Source organism: Eleginops maclovinus, chromosome 5 (genome assembly GCF_036324505.1).
Source record: "Eleginops maclovinus isolate JMC-PN-2008 ecotype Puerto Natales chromosome 5, JC_Emac_rtc_rv5, whole genome shotgun sequence".
Taxonomy (NCBI): Eukaryota; Metazoa; Chordata; class Actinopteri; order Perciformes; family Eleginopidae; genus Eleginops; species Eleginops maclovinus.
Window position 1 is genome coordinate 5,834,290 of NC_086353.1, and position 14,670 is coordinate 5,848,959.

At 40.0% G+C, this 14,670-nt stretch overlaps 1 protein-coding gene across 8 annotated transcripts in view; it reads right to left on the minus strand.

Moving 5' to 3' along the window:
* Positions 1-14,670, minus strand: part of inpp4b (inositol polyphosphate-4-phosphatase type II B) — a 218,774-nt gene that overhangs the window by 25,251 nt on the left and 178,853 nt on the right. For all 8 annotated transcript variants that reach the window (XM_063883246.1, XM_063883249.1, XM_063883245.1 and 5 more), the window contains 2 exons: positions 12,230-12,334; positions 6,922-7,030 (listed from right to left, as the gene is read on the minus strand). In XM_063883246.1, coding sequence (XP_063739316.1) covers positions 6,922-7,030; positions 12,230-12,334 — 214 coding nt within the window. The remainder of the gene's footprint in view (positions 1-6,921; positions 7,031-12,229; positions 12,335-14,670) is intronic.

Sequence of the window (14,670 nt, forward strand, 5' to 3'; positions counted from 1 at the left end):
GGGGCTGTTATGGTTCATTAAAGGGGTTTTTGTGCATGTAAATGGTCTGCAAAGGTTAAATTCCACAAGACGGAGTTTCTCTCCTGTACTCTTCCCCTGCCTGACGCTCCATTGGACTCCTTTGTTTACTTCCGCAACACAGTGACATCACTATGTAACACTGGCGCTTCTATCTGCTATCGTTCCAACACATTGTGCGTGATAGGCTAAGGGGCGGGACATCTCTAAGCTGTCGACCAATCACAACAGAGTCGGCCAGCTAACCAATCAGAGCAGACTGTGCTCGGGTTTCAGACAGAGGGTGAAAACAGGTGCTGCAGCACAGGCGGTATGAGAAAAATAAAGACCTTTGAACATTAAAGCATGGAGACATGTCACAGTAATGGAAAAAAACACTAATATCAACCTGAAAATGAGCATAATATGTCCTCTTTAACACTTTGATATGGTGCACTCTGATTTCATTACATTATGCATCTACTTTTGCCGCCTAGAAAATGTACAGCAGCAGCGCCTTCCAGGTACTCAGCCTGAACTGTCAAAATAGACCAGCAGTCCAATGTCAACCCATTTTCCCTTTATGAATAATTAATACCTTCTTCATTTCCAGGGAGCTATTTAATCTGAGACAAAAACACCTTTTGTCAGTTTCTAGATTCAGGGCAAATCACTCCAATCAAACATTCTCCTCGGGTAAAGTTCCTGTGACTTTCAATGAGTTTCCGCTGACTTCCTGCCATCAGATGTAGCGTGGAGCGCGGCAGTCATTTGCAACCCTCCCAGCTAGTTTAGAGTCAGCTCTGCATGCCTCTATGTAGGCCAGACCCCAGAGCCACATCCTAAGGCATAATTGACATAAGAGAGAGAGCGAGAGAGGAAGGGAGGGGCACATACAAAGAGCTGGCAGAATACAGTATTCTCTGCCGTGCTGCTAATATTTTCAGTGAGGAAAAGAAGAAGTGCTTCTTGTGTGGAACAGCACTACCTGATTTACCCATAAGTGTGAAATTCTGAGACCTTAAGATATTAGGTGTAATAGGTGCTAGCCACTAACTAAGTCTTTGACCGGCTAACTTTAAAATCTTGGCCTTGTCATTACGGCTAATGAGCTCCCAGGAGTACTACCACCCACAAGCTCAAGGCTAATCAAAGGAATCAGTAAGTGAGAGAGACACAGGGCAAACACCAACACGTCTACTTGCACGCTTCTGTTATCCCCACTTCTTAAACCGTACCTTCAAATGCTCCGATTTCAGCCACAGAGAATACCATAATTGAATAATTTAATGCAACAAAGTGAAGCCTGTAAACCCGTTTCATCCCCCGTGAGCTTACATTCGTCTTGTTACATTACACAGAACTAAAGAGAACAGAATCCTGAAGGACTGCAACGATTCAGATACTCCAGAAAGGAGGCAAAGGAGAAAGTTGTTGGAAGAGGACAATTGCTTCAGCGACTGAGATTCAATAACAGCCCTGTTGACTCATAAGTACAAATCCAATCCCATTAGGGAGCCTATGCAGGCAATAATGAATGTTGGGACTTGCCACCTGATGCTAGACAAAGGAATTGATCCTGTCGAAGGCTGGATTTAATTTTCTCATCAGCATTGCTGTCAGTCCAAATGGGTCCACCAAGACGGCAAACCATGAAAAGGTAAAACAGCACAAAATCTGCGAATGCAAACCTGATGAGAGGACGAAGGGGAGACATTTCATACGAGCATCTTATTGTAATTCACAAGCCTGGGAATGTTTTCTATCCCTGATGTTATTTGGGAGTGTTGTGTGCCACGTTTCTTTTAAAACATGGTGCCAATAAAACAGGGATAGGACAAAAAATCATTAACAACATAATCCGATACAAGAGCAAAAAACACCACCTTTGTAAATCTTCTAAAAGGTATCTTTTGTTGAACTGTAAAGGGGGGATTCAACATATGATTGATATATTAATAAATAAACACAAGAGCAGGAAGTCCTCCCACTTGTTGGGATCTTATGTTGGCAAGAGCCTCAAGCTGACTCACAGCTCACTCAAACTTATGAAAGGCCCCTCCTTCACAAATCTTTACTCATGTTCAAAGGAGCTCCCAGAAAAATGAATAAAAAAACTTATTTACCATTTGTTTGAAAACACAACTGCTTGATTTGTATGCATCCAGCTTATTAATGCAGTTTCCATTTGATTAAACCATTTTGAACGTTAGATTTCCACAGATAATGTTTGCCTCGTAGCTCTATATTATCTGGAACGATCACAAGGAAGCGGAAAAACCTTTGAAAATAAAATAAAAGGTTGGATGGCTATTAGAAGGATACGTCTGCAGATTCCTTGAAACAGCTGGAGCAAAGCATATTTGTTCATTGATATTCATCATGTTATGTCAGCCATTTGTCCAGCAACTATGTAAAGTTTTAAGTTTGCAGGCAAGTTATGAATATGTATGTGTGTGTCTATAGACCTAAGAGACTCATTAACTCGCCATACATGAAGTATAGAGCGCTTCAGGAGGGCCGCTCTTCTTGTTTTTCCCTCAGAAAACAAACTGACACTTCAGTCTACGGGCTTGTCTTTGGAGTGTTTTAAACTTAACGATGCACTACTTCAATTTGACTGCTGCACCATGTGAAATAAACATAAAAGAAACTCTCGTATGTAGGCAGACTTATGAGCTGAGATTTCAGTTACATTATCTAAAATAAGAACTACAAGAGTTGAAAGAGTATTTTTTGTGCAGACTGTGCAAATCTGCAATACAGAGTGCACGTAAATTATATATGAGGAAACATTATCTCATTATTCTCACAGTGACCAGCATACTGTACCTACAAACAGTGCACTGTACATGCTCCAGGTTTTATGATATTCTGGTCATCTCTTAACCAAAACAGCCTGCACGAATAAAGACCTTCACTTTTAGCTGTATAACTACTGTACCTATAAAGGCTTGAGTGCTTCATTTGTGTGACACTTTGTCGTACTTTTAATAAATACGCCGGATCTTCATTTTATTAACAGCCCTGGTTTATTATAGAAAACTCATTATTGTATTTTTTAGTTCAAACAGACAACTAACGGTCTACCCAGAAATTATTTTTTTGGTCCCTGTACAGACAGCTGTGAAGTTATTGGTGCATGTAAGCTAACTGAATGCAACCATTTAGATTCCAAAGAATAGCGAAGAATCAGAAACAAACAACACAGGATGCTGCAGAATATTTGACATGATCAAAAACAAGAATTCAGCCCATTATATTTGAACTCTCCACCTCCTGTGAGAGAACATTGGTTTTCCTCTGTAGGTGAAGCTCCGCCTGAATCTATTACATGATGTCTGTACTCATGAGCAATACGTTTTAAAATAATTGCTGCCGTACCCCAACACACTCACTTATAATGTATGATAATGGATTTCTTTAATCCCCCCTTATTTCCATATACACCCTGGGTGTGCCCCGCGCCTCCAGCCATGAAAATACTGAGGGTGTGCTGCCAATCCCTCTGCACAATGCATGCACAGTGCTTTGATTCATGCAATGATGTCTCATGGCCTCTTATAATTCAAGTTTGACACAGGAAGAACATCACAGGACCTCCAGGAAACAGGACCTCTCTCTCCATGTGTGGTGTAACGGTCCATCAGGTGAACTTGAGTTTAAGAGGAGACTAACAGATTACTAAAACTAGCTGTGGGTCCATGATGAACTTCCTCTTGGTTTTTCTAAATGATCAATGGGAATTGGTTATAACAGTAATGAGAGGGAGAGAACCGCTGGGCCCAGAGGCCTAATTAAGACAGCATCTCCGTGCATGGCTAATTAATAGTGGAGAGGAAATTAATGAAGAGCTTGTGGCGTGCCGCTGACAGCCAGCAGGAGTAAAATGCAGCTACGTCAGCAGAGAGCCCTACAGCACACCAGGTGACTGCCAAAGCCTCCTTCGTCATTTACACAGCACACTGTAATCACGGCTCTCACACCGGGACACTACCGCATACCCACGGTTATAACACACAGTCACTATAGATACATGATCTGATCGCAAACCAGCTTATTTTCCCTGCCAACTCCATCTGTCGGTGAAACCTCCACCGGGCACTGATTTCACATCAGTCCTCAGGGTAACAGCCAAAGCCCTCCTCAGTTCAGTCACGAACAAGAAACCCTGATTTGAGACCAGATAAGCCTCAATGCTTCTGCCAGCACCACCGCTCACAGGACCTGGAGCAGGCAAAGGACTAACAAGCTGCTGTCCGTCAGCATGAAGTCCCAGCTACAGCCAACGCTCAGCCTCTGAAACACACACACACAGTAATCCTGCAAGGAAGTTATTTTGTTGGACAACATGCTGCTAGTCACATTAAATCTGAACATTGGGCCCAAGAGACATGCAATGCAGTCGCCACCACTCTCTGTGTCCCAGAAATGTGTCATTCGGCAGTTCTGCTTGACCGGGAGGCCTGGTGTAATGACACGGCTTCATTCCCCTCTGTAACAGTGGACAGATTTTAACAACACATGTACAGAGGAGCTCTACTGCACAGCTTCTGCACCAACTAAATACAGCTGACCTCACAAACTGGGACCTGTCTGACAATGTACTGAAAAAAACACAAGTTAAAATGACCCTACTGTATACATCCTACTTCTATACATGCAAAATAAAAACCCAGACATCATCAGTACAGGTAGGAAACTATTTGAGTGTTGCAGATTAGCTGAATAATTCAAAAGAGGCTGTTAATGAGAGATTAGGCCACATCAGCAAATCCACAGCTTCATCGAGGGTTCAATTAAAAACAGATAAAAATACAGTGACTTTTAAGAACATCTATTTAAGTGGGACTGCATGCATTCATTAAAGATAAATGGCCCTGCCCTGAGTGTACATGAGCAAGGTTTCTGGTGGAATACTAAGTGTAGTTATTGATTAAGCTCTTCCCTTGCCCATCCTGAGAGACAAACTACATTGCATAGTCTGGTCATTGCCAAGTTTGGCCAATGCAGGTTTTTAAATGGATCTGGAAATAACCCCTCTTCCGCTCTTCTAGTGTCCATGAAACAAAGATGAATAGCTCTTTTATTGCCCTCCTGGTAACACCTCTGTGCTCAGGTTTTCCTTTTCCCCCTCCCTCAATCCTTTTCCATCTTCTCTTTGATGAATTAATATCACATTGAATGGCCAAGTCTCACATCTTGCCGATTGTTCCCCTTTTAATCAAATGTGATTACAAAAGGCTGCCTCAGATGGGCAAGGACACACACTGGGAGAAGTGTAAAGAGTGTCTACACACACACACACAACACACAACACACAACACACACACACACACACACACACACACACACACACACACACACACACACACACACACACACACACACACACACACACACACACACACACACACACACACACACACACACACAGATCTCTTGTTCCGCAATGCTACTGAAAAAGGTTTAAATTCCCGTAACCTAATGTAAGTAAATCTTTAACATTTTGCATTTAGCTGCTCACTTTTCTTCATTTAAGGCTAGATTGGTGTTTCTTGACCTTGATCCAATTTTCCAATGTTTTGGTGTCTAAATCATTCATTTACAAATGCACATTGTATATGCTTCAAAACGTAGCATTTCGTTGGGCAACGTGCAATGAAAATAGAGTTGAATCTAATCTTATTTATTCTAACCTCAGATAAGCGTACGTAATGGGGAATTAATTGACTCAACCGGACTTGTGCATGTCTACAGTACTTCACATTCACTCATCAGGTCCTTCTAGGATACATATTTAATCATTTAGTGCATGAATATTAAAAGCAAATTAACCATGAAATAATGAATGTTACATATTTAAAGTAAACACACCGTTCTTACAGTTGCCACTCTGCAGAATCGAGAGAAACTCGGTTTATTCTCATTTCTGCCGATGACTGACAAATGACTGAATTCCAGGTCAAACACGGATAAGACTCAGCGCAGGCCTGTAGTCAGTTAGCCAGGCGTAAAATTGGAAAATTTAAGCTACAGTGAGTCATTAGCTAAGTCAAATATGAAACAAAAAGCTCTGTCTCCCCGGAGAATTCTTTCTGAAGTCTAATCTGTCGTTCAAAGAAAATGATTTCACTTCAGTGGATTCTCCAAAATATGCTAATCTTATCATATTTCATGCTAGCAGATAAAACTGACCATCTTCAGGACGTGTGCACTTTAGCGTAAAGATGTCTTTATGTTTTATTATCAGCATCCCCCCAAAAGTATTTTCCCATCAACTTATCCATTTCATACCCACACCTCAGCCCTCTCCATCTTGCCTCTCATCCCCTCTTTCTTGAGCTGCAAACTCTGTAACTAATTGGATCTGGCATGGTCTGTAATGACTTTGCGCTCTATGGGGAGCTTTGGGAAAAATCACCCTTCATTTCTTCTGGCATCACTCAAGTGACCACATACTGAACTCCAGTGACATATACCTTGGCCTGCATCTAAAGGGCAAAGACAGCAACATTCACAGGATACTGCTGATCCTAGGTTTGAGGAAGTCATATGGCTGAGTCTCCCAGAGTGCACTTTCAGTCATTGCACATGAGTATACAGTCCATTTATCTTTGGGTCTATGTTTGTATAACACAATCATAGCAGCATGGTCTCAATTTATTAAACCGATGATAGGTTGGGACGTGGGCGGGATGTTGCCAGGAGTTCAATGTAAAGCCAGCCCACATTTCTGACATTTTGTGAAGTCCGCAGCAAATCTGGATCAGCTCCGTTGTACCCTCGTTGTGGGTAAGGAGGAAACGAGAGGGGTTTTTTTCCGACACTTTGTGGGTCTCCTTACGCACCTATTAATTGTACTGTATTAAATTACCCATGCTCCCTCTAAACACCATGGTGTGCATGTTAAGGTGATCCTACCTCTTTTTCTCTGCTTCATATCTGCTGAGGAGACGCTGCAGACCGCCACACTTGAACCCCTGGAAATGGGCTGCAGGGGCACCGACGGTGACAATGTCATAAAAAGCATCTGTAATGAAAGAAAATAAAGTTAATTGAATTTTCAAGAGTGAAAGGAAAAATAGGAAGTAAATGACCTTGAGGTGAGAGAATCGAGAGTTGAAAAATCAATCATCACCATCAAAGGGTGTTTTATAACAAAATATATTTCAACTTAACTTTAAGTATTGATTCTGCTAAACATCCTCTACAGCAATACCTTTAATAAGTCAAGTGAAGTAAACTTTATTTATCCTCAGAGCGGCTATTGGTTATGTAGCAGTGAAAATAGAAAATAACACACGATCCAAAACACAGACAAGGCAATTAAATACCAATAGAATAAAAGGCAGAGCTTAAAAAGAAATACATTTAAAAGCAACACTTATTCAACGCGGTTGGATGGTTGGGCTTATAGTACATGTTGCTATTAAAGTTTAAAGGCAAATGTCTCGGGTATGAAAGAGTGTTTGTTTCTTTAGGTTTTTGTTAGTAGGAACCATAAGGCAATGTCTTAAAGAGGCCCTATTGTGCATTTTGTGCTGTTCCCTTTCCTGTTGTATAGGTTTATATGCATGCAAATGGAAAATAAACTTAATGGTCTGCAAATATCTTTCCTGTCTTGTGTTTATATATGTTTTTCTATATGTTAATGGTCTGCAAAGACTAAAATCCCAAAGTTCTTTCCAGAGGGAGTTTCTGTTCCACACAATCCCCCCCCCCCCATGCCTGAAACACCTCCATTGGACTCCTATGTTTTCTTCTGTAGCATAATGACATCACTATGTATCACTAGCACTTCTATTGGCTAGCACTATAACACATTGTACATGATCAAGGCAGACTGGGCTCTGGTTTCAGACAGAGGATGAACAGAGGTGCTGCAGCACAGGCGGTATGAGGAAAATAAAGCACTTTTCAAACAACAGAGCACGTTAACATGTCACAGTAAAGGCACACAATACAAATATGAACCTGAAAATGAGCAGAATAGGGCCCCTTTAATCTCTGAGTGCAGACAGACTGTTCTGTTGAGTAATTTTGATATTGCTACGGTCCATGATCTTCCTTGTTTATTTATTGTGCTGTTTGAGATTGAGAAAAACATACAAAGAAGTAAAAGCTGTGATAGAACTACGAAACAAAGTCATCAGAGAACTGTCAAGACGTGTTTCATCAACAGTTGGAGACATTATCTGAGGACTGTGTCAGTATTCATGAATATCAAAGCCCCAAATCAATGCATGAATATACCATGCAGCAGGTCCAGGCTTTACGCAGCTTGAGTGTAGTTTCATCAGTTACCTACACATTATTTTTGAAACCCGCAGATACAGCATATTTATGCACAAATAAGAAGCATGACATTAATCTGCTTTTACCACCAGTATAGTCTCTTTTAGGCATTCATTTAAGGTAAATAGTATAGTGTCTGTATGGCTCTATAACTATACTACATTTCTGAGGCGTTCTTTATGTCTTGATAGGGTTGGTCCCACGTTGAACCAGAAGGACTAGCAATGTCACAGCGCTTCTTTTTAATTTGCACACATCCGTCACAAGTAAATAAACACTTCACAGACTGCAAGGCGGACACAGAGGTGCTTACAGCAGGCCTTGTTTCGAATGAGTAATAGATGAAGCTGACAATTAAATCAGAAACAAAAATGAGCAGGGAGAGGGGGTAGACTGGGGTTTATCGGGGTGAATATTTTTGGTTTGTTTTAGTGCCAGGTCAGTTAATGAACACCTCTGGGAAACGACCGTGCACAGCTCCGACCGAAGGAGAACACAGCTTGAAAAATCGCAGAAAATAGAAATTAATGACATAACACAGCTCCAAGTGTTGCCACAGTCATGTGAATGACATTGTGGCAACAACACTCCCGTCCCCCAACAAAACCACAACAGAGCAAATGGAGGTTTGATCCGGGGGCTTTGCTTCTATCCACTGCTTCTTCTATTAATTATCCCTTCTCTTGGCCATGAGGCTCCCTGTCCGCCACACTTTGGGCCCCCGGAGTTTTCTGGATGTCCAAGTTCCCCTTAATTGGTTCTCCCACAGCAGTACACTGGAATACAATGGTTGGTTTCAGAACATCAAGCGCAATGACCAATTTGTGCCCGATTTTTCTAGTCCCCCTCTCACACCGCGCTTTCCTCAATACATCAACAACAGAACAAGCTGTTGGAAATGGTTTCTCACTGAAAGATGAAATTGATTGTGAGTGGTTATAATACATACTTAACCAATCAAACGATCCTGTTTAACAAATTACAAAACATCTTTTTCGACCCGAATGAGTGCTGAACAATGCTTTCAATTCAGCTTTGCCAAGCGGAGATTTTTAGGCTGGAAATATTTGTGTCATTTTGGAGATAGAAGAGAGCCATTTCGCAGCAAAACAAATGAATACTGCTTGGAGCTCTAAGTATATTTTTTCCCCCCAGTTTCCCTTCCTTGCCGATGATCAATAGACAAAATGAAAATGAATGGTTCAGCGTTGTTGAGTGGATTGCATAGCCAAACTCAAGGAAATGCATCACTTCAGAAAATCAAATGGAACAATAGAGCAATTGACTACAGTTTGAAACTGAGAAGATTACGACGCGGGTTTCATTATTTCCTGTGCCTGAGTGATTGCAATCATTTATTCCATGTTTTTTTGCCCTTTTAAAATCGAAAAATGTGCAATTTCAAAGCAAATCACTATCAAACTCGGTTTTAACAGCAAAGGAAAACTAGAAGGTAGCCTGATAATCACACTGAAAGGCTTCATTTCCACCTGCATGAGCCTCATTGTGTGGTGATTTTAAAGATACACTTCTGTACATTTTTACTGTTTCGGAATAAATTAAGTTAAAATAAAGACAGGATCATATGCACGTAGAGAGAGGTTTAAATGACGCGCAACGAAGGTGAAGTGGAGATGTTCCATGTATATTCATTAGTTTTAACCACAATATCACCAGGACGTCGCTGGGTGTCTCAAACTAACACTAAGATATTAAAACCATCACACTTCTATTTATTTCTGTCACAGTGCTGCCTTTGAATATCATGCATCATTTAAGTAGTTTTGTTGAAAAGCTTCTACACAGCAGTGAAAGAGAGTTATCAAATTAAAACAAAGCAACTATTCTTTTACAAGCATACATAGCCTAACTCAAATCTGAAAGATATGAGTTCATACGTTCAACTGAGCTCTATCTTAAGACAGTGCCACTATAATACCTACATCACATACACCATGGCAAATTATCTTTTGCACACTGATGTTTCTTTTCCTAAAATCCATACACATCTACTGTAACTCACTTGCATGTGAGGTGATGTGCAGAATGAGAATCAGGGATGAGGAGACTGCTTGTGCATAATAAACACATTCAATAAAACATTATGTGGACTGAGGATGATATATTTAAATGATTTAGATTAAGATATGCTTGATTTGTGTGACACAATTCAGTTTTGTGATTCATCTATGTATCTACTTTAGATTCCTGCTTTTTCCTGGATGTCTTAATTATCGCTGAAGCCAATGGGAGTGGTTTTATGCTGCAGGTTATCTATGTTTAAATACAGTAAACATAGTACAGTTCACACACACACACACACACACACACACACACACACACACACACACACACACACACACACACACACACACACACACACACACACACACACACACACACACACACACACACACACACACACACACACACACACACACACACACACACACACACACACACACACACACACACACACACACAGCTTTAAACACCGCTGTCTGGAATTGAGTCAAGGTGTGAAATGGCCCCAAAGAGGGTAATTATCAGGGTGTCTATCAATCAATTGGCAAACTCCTCTAAGGCTTGTTTTATCTTGATCTTCCCCCTCTTTCTCTTGTTTGACTGTGTAAGACATTTGGGATGTTTGATAACTTGATTTTACACTTTTGATCTGATGTGTACAGGGTAAGAAGCTAGGTTTGTGTCAAGGTTTTGTCCGTTTTTTACTGCCCATCAATCATGGAGCGCATGGATGAAACAGAGCCCACTCACAGGTAGCGAGGTAGCAGTTAGTTGCCTTAATACACAGAGACAGTTTCAGGGCAATAACAGGCCCTGCCAGTTATAGAGCAGCAGACAGCCCAGCCTTCCTCTCAGGAAAAACGCAAAGGGCTTAATTAGTGGTTTGTCTATCTTCTCAGGCCAAGTTAATTCTCACCTTTCAACCTGAGCGATGACCTAGAACTGCCCTACCTGAGACCCGCGGGGATCTCTGACAGATGGAGAAGTCAGATGGAGAATCACAAAGGGAGGTGACAGCCACAGCAGCTTTTAGAAATGAATGTTATTTAGCAACCTCTTTAAAGGTGACAGATTCGTTCATATAAAACCACAGAGACAGGTTGATTAACTTCACCTTCCTTTGTACAAATCGAAACATATCCATAGCCTCTAATTGTTTTTTGACATGTAACACATGTCATGTGATGTTCTTTGCTTTCTTTCCTGTATTGTGTTTTGTTTTTATGGATTATCGGTATTTTATATTAAGCAGTTTCATGTTTTGTTGTCTCTGTTTCTGTATTATACGAGTTCCTTTTTTTTTCTTAGCTTATTATTATTTGTATTTCTTCTTAAAAGGCCTGTGGCATCTTGACCTCTCCCGTCACCTTTTTATTTATATATTTTTTAAATTCCCTGGATTTTATGCAGTCAAATAACATTGTTCGAAAGTTTGAAGTCAAAAGAGTCTGAGCAAAGTTGCCTTTCAGCAGGTTTGTTAAACATTTGAAAGCAGTCTTACTTCATGTTTTTATAACGACAACAATGTATGAAATAAAAATAGAAAATGTGAAAAACGTTTGCCTAAATCTGCCGCTCCCTTATGCCTAATGGACTTTTATAGCTGGTTTAAGCTCATTTTGATCAGTTTTACCTGCAATGTTATAGTTTTGGTTCACTGTGAATACTCCCAAAGCGCTGTTTGAGTAGGAAAAAAAACTCTATTAAACTAATGAACACTACCTGCTCAGCCCCAGACACACTAAGATGGTGAACATCATGGAAAATTTAACAGCTAAGGAGCCGGATATTTCCCTCTGAATTTGGTAGGCATAGAGCTAAAAGAGTGCAAATACGACTTACCTCTGCCAGGTGTAAGTATTAGGTGTAATAATAGATATAACAGAAGTCTAAAGCAGTGCTGTATTACCTGTTTTTCTGGGGCACGTCACCCTCATCCTCTGGGTGTGCAGGTTTATTGGGATGAACTCCAGAGATTTCTGGGCTTTGCAGCAGCTTGGCTTGAATGAACGACCTACAAAAAACAGAGAATATGTCATATTGTCATAAAACATCAGAGCTGGTGGATGGAATAAAGATCACAAAACATCCCTTTGAAAGTTTCTTGCATTATAGAAAAGCTCCTACAGCTCTACTTAATCTACAAACATGACTTTTTTATGGCTTTCCTCTTTATAACCTACTTTATGAGCTATGAGGCACAAAGACAGAGGACATATTAGCACACATTAGATAACACATTAGATTGATGAAATGTTCTCTTTGATTATCCAATGAAAACAAAACATTGATGTAATTGAATAACTTAGATGCATTTAATGAGTCACAAAAGGGAATACATGGCACCACATTAAAATCCATTTCAATTAGAGCTTGTAGAAGTAGCTGCAGTGCAGATTCAATTAAACACGGTGAGGCTGCAGAGGTTTTCAATACCACCACAATAATAAAAGTAAAAAGGTGACAAATATTGCATCAATTCTGATGAAAACTATTTCATTCGTCTGTTAAAATACTGAAAAACAAGCTGAAGTTTCAAATGAGTAAAGTCTTATTTACCGGGCCTTTTTCAAAAGAAAACTTAATTGCAAAATAAAATGTGACAGATCACAGACGCTATTTAAACAGTTAACAACAAACTATTACTTGTTTGGCATTTCACTGTGATTCAAATAATGTTACCCCTCCAAACCATCTTTGTACATTGGATAAATATATCAATAAGAGATCAACAAGCGGCCCAAAAGTAGCTCAATATTAATCATCTGCCTATAAAATCCTCTCGTGCTCAGTGTAACCCTTTAAGCACAGGATCCTATGCCCCTGGCAGCCACTACTTTGCTCAAAACGTCCAATTACAGATTTCTACCAAACAATACTCTTTAGCTGCGGTTTATATTTAAGCTCAAAGAAACCACCCGACTCTCCCTTTTGGCTGTTTAAACTTCACATATGTAAACAGAGTTGATGAATTTCTTTGAGGAAAAGCTTTCAAAAACAATCAAGGAACAGAGGCACAAGTGATGTTTCCAGCAAAGGTACGTCATTTCAAATGAAGCTATTCGAAACAGAAGACCAAAAAGGGGACAAAAAACATTCTCCGATAACAAAGTTTCACACTCTAGTTTGGCATCAAACATTTAATTAAATCCTCTTTCAAGAAATATAACTTTTAAATTCCTGTCTAAGGTAAAAGCTTGAAGTAGACAACCAGTAAAGACTCTTTAACGGGTTGTCCTGCTGATATAAAGAAAAGTATTTTTCTATGTGAAGGCATTGACGGTATGCTGTACATGTTCATTTAAATTGCAATTGTTGTTTACCATTGTCATTGGAGTGTGTAGATACGCAAATTCCTGTGCTTTCCAACCTGGCCTCTAAATAAAGCTTTTGCTTCCCCTTTCTGCCTGCCCACAAAGGTCGCGGCTCATATATCCACTCGGCTTTTCTCTTTTTTATTTCTCAGACAACCTGCTTTTTGCTGATGTGGGAAACACATTATAACGTTCCTTTGAACCAGAGGAAGTGATTATACCCCCCTGGGGAAGATGTACCAAGAAAGAGTAAAAAACTTTCATGAGGAGAGTTCAAAAAGAGTCAGAAAAAAAAATAAACAATCACATATGCTCTTTTTACTTTTACTTTATAATTTCCAATCACACTTTTGGTAGATACATAGATTTTTTAAAATATATTCAAGACTGTTATTTTAGGAATATATAAACATCTCACACTTATGAGTGAATACATGACAGCAACGTTGATATAAGGATTCTATACGAAAGGACTTTGATGATTTCATTCCCACACAAAAAAGGCTCAATTAAAAGACAGAAATTCTAGTACTATCTACTAGAGAAGTGCTCTATAAATACAGTCAATTTACCATGAAGTTGAAGCACAGTGGGTTTGCTTCCCTATGCAGGTTAATTGCAGCATAATGAAAAAACTGAAAAAGTATTCACACTTTCCTCTTCTATCTGACATCCACCTTGCAGGGAGAAGAAGTAAATTACGAGCCGTACACACTCTTATCCATCCTGTTCTTTAATTACTCTGGAGGCTGCACACCAGCATGCACCAATCAGAGCCTCGGTGCTCCAGGTTTATGTTGACACAGAATCGAGATGAGAAAATCTGTTACCTGCCACACGTTTTTAACATCATTTGGCAGGTTAGCCAAACATGAACACAAACACACTGTGCCTCCATTACTGTATTTAATGTTGATACTGCTGACCCACTCAAGCTAAAATGTGTTACCCCAGAAATGAAATAAGTTACGACTCAGCTGGAGCCGACAGCTATGTTAGAATTATTATTTTCCATCACTGAAAATCAATCATATCG